Source organism: Haplochromis burtoni, unplaced genomic scaffold, assembly GCF_018398535.1.
Source record: "Haplochromis burtoni strain Fernald_Lab_line unplaced genomic scaffold, NCSU_Asbu1 Contig_688, whole genome shotgun sequence".
NCBI lineage: Eukaryota > Metazoa > Chordata > Actinopteri > Cichliformes > Cichlidae > Haplochromis > Haplochromis burtoni.
In genome coordinates, this window is record NW_024583049.1 from 96,705 (window position 1) to 107,308 (window position 10,604).

A 10,604-nucleotide genomic window follows, 5' to 3' on the forward strand; every position below is an offset into this window, starting at 1 on the left:
GCCCTTTCTTTACTGAGTTTATCAAAAAGGTTTAAAAAAGTGTGAGGAAACAGCCAATGAGAATGACAGTTTTTAATTTACTGACACGTGACAAAGAAAACTAACGAATCAGACAAACATTTTCCTCGGATTAAAAGTGTCTAATTCCTCATTTTGCTTTAAATTCCAGTCTTAAAATGACATTTTTCCTCTTTCATACTAAAACGTTACAGCAGAAATAAACATGTTCACATGCCTCACCTCTATGGACATGTAGATAGTTTTCACCAACTCCTTCAGTGCACAGAGATTATTGAAATAAGTCAAATTCACCTTGAATAATATTTCCTGAATATTTTTGGTCTGTTGGCAACAAGGTTCGACTCATTTTCCGCTCTGTCCTATAATCACTGGATGATTTCTTTGTTATATGTGATACTAAAGCAAATATCTTTACATTCTCCACTTCCTTTCAACAAAAAAGCCTAAACAATAAATAATCTGCACATTAACCTATAAAGAAGCCACGGCTGAACTCTGCATGTTCAGAATCTCTCTGTAAACTTATCAGAGCGTTTCCTGAACCATTAACTGTGAATGTCGTAACAGTCGTGGTGTATTTGGCCTCTGCTGGTGAAGAACGTAAACTCAGTCTGATAGCACCAGAACTGCAGAGCAGAATATTGTGAACACGCCGGCCTGACAGGAAGCCGATTAACCCGACGCAGGAAGGGGGAGCTGCTTCGGCAGAGAGAAGTGTTTGTTTCCACCAATGAGGACCGAGTCCTCGGGAGTTTAATCTCTAACCAGGCCAGACGTCCTGGCTGCGGTCGAACCAGCAGATCCGACCGTTCCTCCATCGAGCAGAGTGTTGGAGGCTCGAGGTGACGCCCTCGTTTCCAGACAGGTAACCAAAGGACATTCTGCCCCACGTCCATCGTTAGCTGACCACAGAGGTCAAAGGGCTGCTGCTGACTGTTTGAGCCGACTCCTCGAACGACTCCAACTGAGGCTGTCAGCAGGTGCACTCTGCACCTCCTAAACTCCTCCCTCGGCAGGAGGCTCCCCTCGGCTCAGTCAGCACATGGAGATGGTGACGTTGATCCCCAGGTTACCATTGTCAGCGAACAGATGGGCGATGGAGGTGTCGAAGACCAGGCAGTCACTGTTCATGATGGCGGCGGCCACGCCATCGTGGATGGAGCGCGGCGTGGCCTCCCAGGTGAGCCGGCGCCGGTTGCCGTTTAGCTCCAGGCGATAAGCGAAGTTTTCGGCCTGCTTCCGGGTGCCGATGAGCAGCACGACAGCAAAGAACTGCTGGTGACCTTCATACTTCTCCTGCTTCTCCAGCACCAGCATGAAGTGGTGGCTGAAACATGACTGCATCATCACCCAGTCGACGGCGCCCGGCAGATTGATGTCTGTCGCCAGGAAAACGATGTCCTCCCCCTGCAGCACGGAAACAAGTACCGATTAGGAAGAACTCAACGTTTTCACACTTCACACCTGAAATCATGAGGAAAAAAGCTGAAGAACCAGGAAGTGCTGTGGTGTCAGAGACGTGAGCAGAAAAGGTGAAACACTTGTGATCCCGTTTCTACACAGTGCCGTGTTTCTCTGTTTCGCTGCTGAGGATTCCTTAATAATTTACATTGTTTGTCTCAGCAGCTTGTACACCTGATGTGTAGGATGTCCTGAAATCTCTCCTAGCTGCTTCCAACTACATCCTGCATGTTCAGTTGGTGAGTAGTTAAATCTGCTGGTTACTTCAAACGGCGCTTTTGTTTGATTCAGAGGTTCCACTGAGACTGAATGCAGGGCTTTACACTGGTTAACGGTTGGAACGCTGACATGACAGCTCGACATTCATTGTGGATGCATTGTGTTAAAGCCCCAAAGTGCAGAAACAGTCAGAAGGACAGGCTGCAAACAAAGATGGTTCCCACTTTGCCCGTGTTTCTACCCCATACTGTGTGTCTGTAGAATCAAAGTTTGGATCTTGACCTGCAGCGTGGTGATGGACTTGTGAGCGTGCATGAGGTGAGGCATGACGGCCTCCAGTGAGCCATGCCACTTGCAGGTGGCTCCTGGGCACGGGCAGGTGTACGGCCTGAACTCGCACACCTCCTCGTGATCGGGCTTCTCGCTGTGGTGAAGAGACAGCGGGCAGCCGGCTGACGAATACTGCAGGGAGGACACACAACACAGTTAGAGGCACGCTCGACCTGAAACATCAGCTGCTGAAGGAAAGTCGCATCTCACATGAATATTACATCAAGGAAATTGACCTTTTTCCCTCACTGACAATCTACTTGATCTAATGTGGAAGTGCCTTAAACTTGCATTCTTTTCAATGTTGTAACATGACGGGGAAAATGACCCTTGGCCATGACCGGTGTTACCGCTTTGATGAGTTCATGGACTCACTCAGATCATACTTAATAAAAGTCCATTAGAGTCAAAGAATGGTTATGCTCACTGGCTAACGTACAGTTTTTCTGCCATCGTACGGTTTCTTGTTGAGATCCGGCCCTCGCCATCCAGGTTCAGCGTAAACACTCATCTTGAGGAAGTAACAACATTTATACTTTCTACAGTTAAAACTACGCTGTGTGCTTAAAACAGAATAAACACAGAAAAGTTGTAATATTTTTGGTCATTGTTAGTTTGGTTCGTTTTAAAAACTAAACTGAAACATTGTTGTGTTAGTCCAGGTCCAACACAAACCACTTTTCATTTCAGCGGTTCATTGATGCTTCTGTACTGATGTTTTGCCATTTCCACATTTTTCCTCCTGATAAATGTCTGAACTGTTGCCTCGGCTCAGAGGACATTAAATGAGGAGTAATTTAAATTTTCTGGATGAATTAAGAAGCTGGGATATAAAGACAGCCGATGGCTGCTGCCTTTATGCAGACAGGAGTGCGTTACTGTAATGGCTGCAGCTGTCTCCTTCATTTTCTGAAACGCTGAAGGTCACAGCGGTGAGACTCTCCCTCCCTCATCCCGTTTCATCTCCAACAACAGACTGACTACAGACAGACGGAGCTTATAGCGGGGCATGAAGGGGGGGGAGTGATGAGGAAGGCAGTAAATGAGGTATGAAAACAGCGAGGCGGTGAGGAGCTCAGGGAGACGGGAAGGCTCTCGGGGGAAGCGGACGATGTCGTTAGTGATGCCGTTTGAACATCGCCCCCTGGTTTTGGCGTGCTGGGAGAGCATCCATAAACATGAGGGGAGACACATCCAGACGAGAACGGCGTGTTCAGAAGATGACTGCTGATTGGGTGGTTTGACACCGGAACACCACACAGTACACGCTCTGCACCCAGCTGTCACAGCACATCATCGAGATATGGATCCATTATTTATACATCAAATATATGCAGGAGAGTAGCTTTGAACAGAAAACAGGATCCCAGATGCAGAACGGACATCTGTTCCATGTCTCTGATGTTCAATGGCATATCTTTCCCAGTCTTACTAACGCGGTGCTGGAATGGGGCAGACGTGTGCCCCGAAGATTTTTAAACTTCAGGAAGCACGTCTCAGGTCTCATTGGCCACTTTGTTCAGCTAAAGCATGATCTCATTTTAAGATTCTTCAAACTTTGAGACCTTTTTCCATAGTTCTTCTAAGTCTTGGAGATAGTTCACTCTTCTTAAGCTCAACTTCTACATCGGTGTAGCCTACACAAGGTTCAACTGTAGCACTTACATTACATTCATACTATACATTAGTCAGTTCAAACTGATCCATTCTGCCGATCAAGGTGAAAAATGGTGACAGAAGCAGCTGGAAATGTGAGGAAATAATGTGAGGAAATAATCACAGTAATTGTGGGCTGTGCCAACGTGACATTAGCTGTACTGAGAGTGCAAGTCAGGTTATGGAGTAAGCTCTGCGTAAGGGTTTCAGGATATGGTAAATGGCCTGTGTTTGTAAAGCACTTTACTAGTCCCCAAGGACCTCAAAGCGCTTTACATATCCAGTCATCCACCCACTGGTGATGGCAGCTACATTGTAGCCACAGCCACCCTGGGGCGCACTGACAGAGGCGAGGCTGCCGGACACTGGCGCCACCGGGCCCTCTGACCACCACCAGTAGGCAACGGGTGAAGTGTCTTGCCCAAGGACACAACGGCCGAGACTGTCCGAGCCGGGGCTCGAACCGGCAACCTTCCGATTACAAGGCGAACTCCCAACTCTTGAGCCACGATCGCCACCAGGATACTCCGTAGACTCAACACAAAAGTACAAAGTAAAGTATGACTGAGTGTTTCTCTAGGACTTAAGAACCATCAGTACGTTCACACCAAACACAAAGTTTTTCTTGAACTTTATGTTCTGCTCCTCCTCTTCCCATCAGCTGGGCAATTTTTCTGTGTCCATCATGAATGATTATGTTCAAGCAAGAACCAGGTAAACCTGTTTTGCCTCTGGTCTGTTTTTCAGGGATTTTGGTTTTTAGCAGAGATGGCACGATACCACTTTTTCATGTCCGATACCGATATGAATCCGATATAGTGTGTTTTTAATATCTTGCTGCATTTTGTATAAGTTCATACTCAAGTTTTAAAAAAACAAAACATTAAAGCTATTCTGTTATACCTGTATGCAAAAAAAAAACACACTGCACCCAAAATATTTCATAATTCAGCAACACTCATCAGTTTAATGAACTTAAACCTGCACCATCCTCCCTATTCTGGTATTTTAAAGAGTACTTAGCAGAAATATTAAGCCTAAATATTTAACCTAACTAATAGGGTCGCCCACTCGCAGCAAGAAAAAAAACCCCCCAAAAAAACCCATAGGGAACCACCCCCCACCCTCCGCCTCGTGATGCTTAATCAACATAATCTACTTTAATTTAATGCATGTCTAAAAAAAAATGCACATAAATCAATTATTTTTCCATCAATTCAACATCTTACTTCAACAGAACTGCAGACTGCACAGGTGGTGCCTTCCAAAAGCAAAAAGTACTACAGCTTAGTATTGCACTTAATAGTTACAGTAATGCACTTCTATACATCTTACATCAGATGAAAACTTTGGTTGTAAGATTCAGATAATTATTTATTAAAAGCTGGACATGACAGAAAAAGAAAGAAAAGTATGTCTTTGTGCCCCCTTTTCCCTGTTCATGCCCTATCGGCCCCCCTGGCTAAACTTTGCTAGCTCCGCCCCTGCACAGTTACGTCAGCTGTAGAAAAAGATCCTGGTGTAGAAAGTAATATTAAATACATTCTAACAACAGCTGATCAAGCTTAAACGTGCTGCTGTTGTTCAGCCGCTGGTTTCCTCTTTCTGGTGCAAAGTGGACCAAAAACAAACAAGAGAGACGGACTCACGACAGAAAAGCCGATCAGCTGATCAGTGATCAGTTTCACGATTGAAGTAGCAGCAGGAGAGAGAGAGGCAGTCGCTCCATATATCGGTTGTTAAGCTTAACACTGGAATGCTTTACAGACATTCAGAGATGAACTTACACACTTGCTTTACTTCTCTGGGATATCTTCCTCGGAGATGAAATGCTGGTTTGGTAGCGACGCTCCGAATGCTCAACCAGGTCTCGCACGCCACAGCCGCTCTATCACGTGAGCACACTGCTGCGACGTGCTACGGTTATGAGCAGAGTTACGCCATGTCACAAGTTTTGTGAGGTGCTTTGATGATATTTAATGGATCGGATTACATTTTTTATTTCTCTCTGATATCGATCCAGTCATTTAGGTCAGTATCGGACCGATTCGTGATATCGGATCGGTCCGTCTCTAGTTTTTAGTTCCTTCCTCAGTCTCTAGACTTCATTTAGACTCCTGCAGCAAATCTACATCCAACTCACGCATTAACCACAAAACCCTTTTAACTCCCACACAGCAACGTTTCACGCCATCCAAGTTGCCGTGGTATGTGTCGGCCTAATGTGTAGTCAGATGCACATCAGGTTATGTAAAAGGTTTTAGGTTAGGGTTAAACTGGGGTTCTGGTTCTGGTGTTAGCCATGAACCCGATGCAGAAGTACAATTCAAGTTTAGGAGTAACTGATATTTAGTGTCGGAGTTCCATCCATCCTTTTTTCCTGCTTATCTGGGGCCAGGTCACCGGGGCAGCGGTCCAAGCAGGGAAGCCTCCTCCAGCGAGTCCTGGCTCTGCCTGACAGTCGATTTAGAAATTAGCTAATTTTTCTAACAGTCGTTAAAACTCTTGTTAAGTTATGAGTCACGCACAGCTCAGAGCTGGAGGTCAAGCAGGAATGCAGAGCAACCGGTGAATTAACAGCTTCACGTTCACGCTTTGCTACATTGGGAATGAGGTGGGTTGAGTTTGGCGTGGGGAGTTTCAAGCTTGTTTTGGATCTCTGGTCCTCGAGTGGAGCAGGTCTGCTGTGGCTGAGAGAGCTGAGAAAATGAAACGGACCAAACTCACAGCTCTGATCATGTTGTCCTCAGTGTCAGTGACACGGCAAACGCCAGCATTCCCACTGATTCAATGCAACTGGTGTAAATGCAAAAGAAAAAAGCTTCTGAAGCTTTGCTGTTCTTGAAGGATGGGGAGCAGGTTGTTACCCTCAGGACGCTCAGAGAACTCTTTGGTGATAAAGTGGAACATATTTAGCCTCCTGAGCTTCAGCCGCTACAGTCTCCACCCAACGAAACATTCTCACGCCAAACAAGACGCTGTGATTTCTGCTAATGTGTGCTTATAATACAGTGAGGATAAAATGTCTGACAGCAGATCTGCCTTTGTTGAAGCTCATTATTGAGGCATTCTGGCCAGTGTAGTAATCATTTAAGCTGTAAAGCATCACTCTGCTGCCTAAACACAATAAACAAACCTCAAACACGCTCTGTTAATAAAATAGGATATAACCGGTTTTGGCTAAGCCTGAAGAACTGCTGTCAGAGACTGAGCGTTATCTCAGTCGGCAGCACGATAAGTAGATTAACGTCTGGAAGGCGACTGCTGGAGAGGGTCTGGCTGTCAGGATGGATAAGGAGCACACCTACACATCTGCAGGAGGAGAAAACAGGATGATCCTCCATTTATTCACTAATGTATAACACGAACCACTTCCTGTTTGTGTTAACACAGATCTGGTGAAACACTTGTCTACTACAACAGGCAGCACAACCTGCTGCGAGGTCAGGAGACAGCATCAGACTCATGACCAGGAGCCCAGTTCAAGCCTGTGAGGACTAGAGCTCCTCTTTCCAGTAACCGATGACTAACCAACAAACTGACAGTTTCACTCAGTTTCTCAACTAAGTCCAGGCTTTAAACAAAAGCTCTCAATGAAATGAGACTTTTCAGACAAATTCAACCAGATCTGGCTCGTTAGCTTCCTTCAGACTCCCATTTCTGAGAGACAATCTGCATAACGTAGTTTGAATTTTCCCCCCAACTGAAGGTTATGCTGATGCCTCCTATGGATGTTTCTGGGGTATCCAGGTTACCTGGATCTAAACTGAGAGCAGATGATAAATTAACCAGTGATAAACTTAAATATGCTATGATGGGTTGACCAGTTGGCGAAGAATACGCTGACTAGCCACTTCCTGTGGGTAACACTATTACAGCACCCCATTTGTTCATAGAGCTTTTAGTAACTTGAGAGTTTGGTGTATGGATGTCATCTCAATGCAACCCCACCAAAGAGACAGTTCAGCTCTAGAGACAATCGATAACCAAGGGACACAAAATAGCCTCGACAGCATTAATGATCAGAATAATGTAGCAGGCATGAAGCCACTGCAGGCGAAGTCCTCGATCGCTGCTCAGCAGGAGCTTTACTCAGTGATTAAATATTTACGATCTGCGGGTCAAAACACAGCAGCGGCTTCCTGGAAAGGGCAGCAGACACAAAGCCCACATTAACCGACTTCTATTCATTAAAGCAAACTGCTGGTTCAGATGTAACAAGCGCAGCTCTCTGAATTATTAACTTGTAAGCTCATTTATAAACTTACATGAGTTGTTCTTCATTTGTCCTGGGTTTAGATTATTTATTTGGAATGATTACTTAGTTGAAATTGTGATTTATTAACTACAACCTATAAAAAAAATGTAATATGAATATTCATCTGTTGTCCAAAACCCAGAAAACATGTCCACCACCTTCTGAAGCCAAAACGCAGATATGAGCAGAACTAAAAACAACGACCTGATTTCCACGATCAATTTTCAGGACTCGATTTAGAACAGGTCAGAACATTTTGTCACTTTGTGCCAAACACACAGCAGGCAGGAATCCTCTTATCCAGATTGTTTTAGCAGAGGATTTAGAACAAAACCTGTGCAGCGTCTCATCAGGACTCAGACGGCACAACCTGCTGTCAGGAAACACCTCGCAGTCCTGACCAACACAGGCTGAAGATCTCTGCATTAGTCTGCTGTGAATCTGATGAATCAACATCTGTCATGTACAGGAAAACCAAAACTGTAGAGTAAACTGTTGGGTTTAAAAGTATGTACTGAGAGTTACGGGCAAACCAAATGTATGCAGGGTTTTCTCACAGAGGAAGCATGGATGATGAAAAACCTGTTGGTCGAAGCACAAACCCCGTGGAACACCACGGACAACTTGTGTGTGAAGCAGATAAATAGATGTGATTCAAACCAGCACATTTCCTTTAAAGCCAACATGTGCTCAGGTAGCTGCAGTGAAAAGCTGCACTGTAAATATAAGTGTCTCATTATGTTCGATGAATTTCATCTTTGTGGTCTTAAAGTTTTTTTTCATTTGCTGAGTCATGTTTTGATTATCAGTCAGCCATAAAAGAGAAAACCAGCTCTGTGCAGCCGAGGTATCAAACTCCACCCTCGACCATCAAGGCTGGTTTTTAGGGTAGCTAAATCTTCACATCCATTAACCTCATTTCATCATCGATCTCAGTCAAACTTACTGGACTCATTTGTTCCTAATAAAAACCCGACTGCAGAGGAGGGAGGCTTCTTTACCCCTAACTCGTTTAGCAGCACGTCTCGCTCAGCCTCTCTGATCCTTTCAGCCTGATTGGTATTGATCGTGCTGGGCTCAGCTGAGTGCTTTCCTGGCTGTGCTGCTGCTTCAGCCGGTGCAGATCTGATGAATCTGTTCTGTTGGGATTGGTGAGACGATGAAGGGCGCTGTGGTTCAGGATAATGGTTTTGGTATTCCTGCCGGCTGTTCACCACCTGCCTGAGGATGCTGCTTGTGATTACAGACACATATGTGCACAGTGAACGGCATCTAAATACGAGCTGGGACTCTGGTTCACTTAACCAACTCTGGATTTGTCATTCGCCTCACAAAGGTGGCTTTTGTCTCTCCATTTCAACAAAGCCTATTTTTAGACCCCTTTATTCTTTTTTATTTTTAGTCATCTCTTCAAGGAGCCTGACAAGCTTATCAAACTCTGCACATATCTTAGAAGTTATGAAAATGTGTATACCTCAGTGATTATCTCTATGAGAGATGCAGCCACATCCTAAGACGTTGATAAAGCCTCCTAAAGCAGTCATGCTCAAACATTGTAAACCCACAGCACACCTGCAGTCAAGAAGAGACCCTTTCACCTTATTATTAGACTAAGACATACGCCATAGCACCTTTGCTCTACCGACACTTCTCACAACCGCAACTTTGCAGTAAGCTAAAGCACATCAACTAACCTCCATTGCCTTATCAGATACTTTCAGACAGTCTTCCTGCCTCTGGTTGAAAGCAGTGTTTCTTTAGTTCACTTGCGGTTTAGATTTAGTCGAATGAAGCAGTTGGTCTGTAGGCCGATGTAACCGCCAGTACGCTGCAGAATCAGATGATGCTCGTGGTCTTTTCAAGACCTTGTGAGGAAAAAACGATGCGACTGGTATGGTATTAGCTCTGACATGAAAAGGTGCACCTCTGCAGATGCGTTAATTGCCAAAGACATATTCAACTGACGTTGCAGCGAGGCCCCAGTCCTTTGGATGAACACCAGCTTCACCCTTTGCATTGCAGCTGGTATTTCCTGCTTCACTCTGCGACCATGATCAGTGAAGTAACACATGAACTGGACCTCACAGTTCAAGGCGGAAAGACGCAAGATTGCAACAAAAAGGACGACCAACGCTACAGGATCCAACCACCGAGCGAGGAAATTCGCGCAGACGTAGCTCAGCGATACCGGCGAGAACTGTCGCAATCCGGCTTCACGTGCAGCACAACTTTACAGTAAGCTTTTGAAAAGCTCTGGTGTACACTACAGTCCATAAGCTCAGTGTTGGTTCATTCCCTACTTTGTTTAGTGTAACATACGCTCGCTCAGAGGACATTATACTAGAGACAAAATCTGAACAGTCAGATGTTTACGACGTGAAAGACACATGGACACGCATCACTGCAACTTGTAGATCGAGCTTCTCTTTCAGCCATCTTGCCTCAAACTGAACTACGTGAGGTGCGTTTGATTCATAACAAGACTCAACAAACGTTTGAAGGAAGTGTAAAGTTTTTGTGCTCTTTAAAACATGACACATGTTACGTTATGTTATGGAGTTCCACAGGGTTCAGTGCTAGGACCAATTCTGTTTACATTATACATGCTTTCCTTAGGCAGCATCATTAGAAGACATAGCATACATTTACACTGCTATGC

At 44.9% G+C, this 10,604-nt stretch overlaps 1 protein-coding gene across 1 annotated transcript in view; it reads right to left on the minus strand.

Moving 5' to 3' along the window:
- Positions 1–57: 57 nt before the first annotated feature.
- Positions 58–10,604, minus strand: part of siah2l (seven in absentia homolog 2 (Drosophila)-like) — a 28,547-nt gene continuing 18,000 nt past the window's right edge. Inside the window, exons 2-3 of the mRNA XM_005949783.3 lie at positions 1,984–2,163; positions 58–1,428 (exon numbers count right to left, since the gene is read on the minus strand). Coding sequence (XP_005949845.1) covers positions 1,057–1,428; positions 1,984–2,163 — 552 coding nt within the window. The 3' untranslated portion in view covers positions 58–1,056. The remainder of the gene's footprint in view (positions 1,429–1,983; positions 2,164–10,604) is intronic.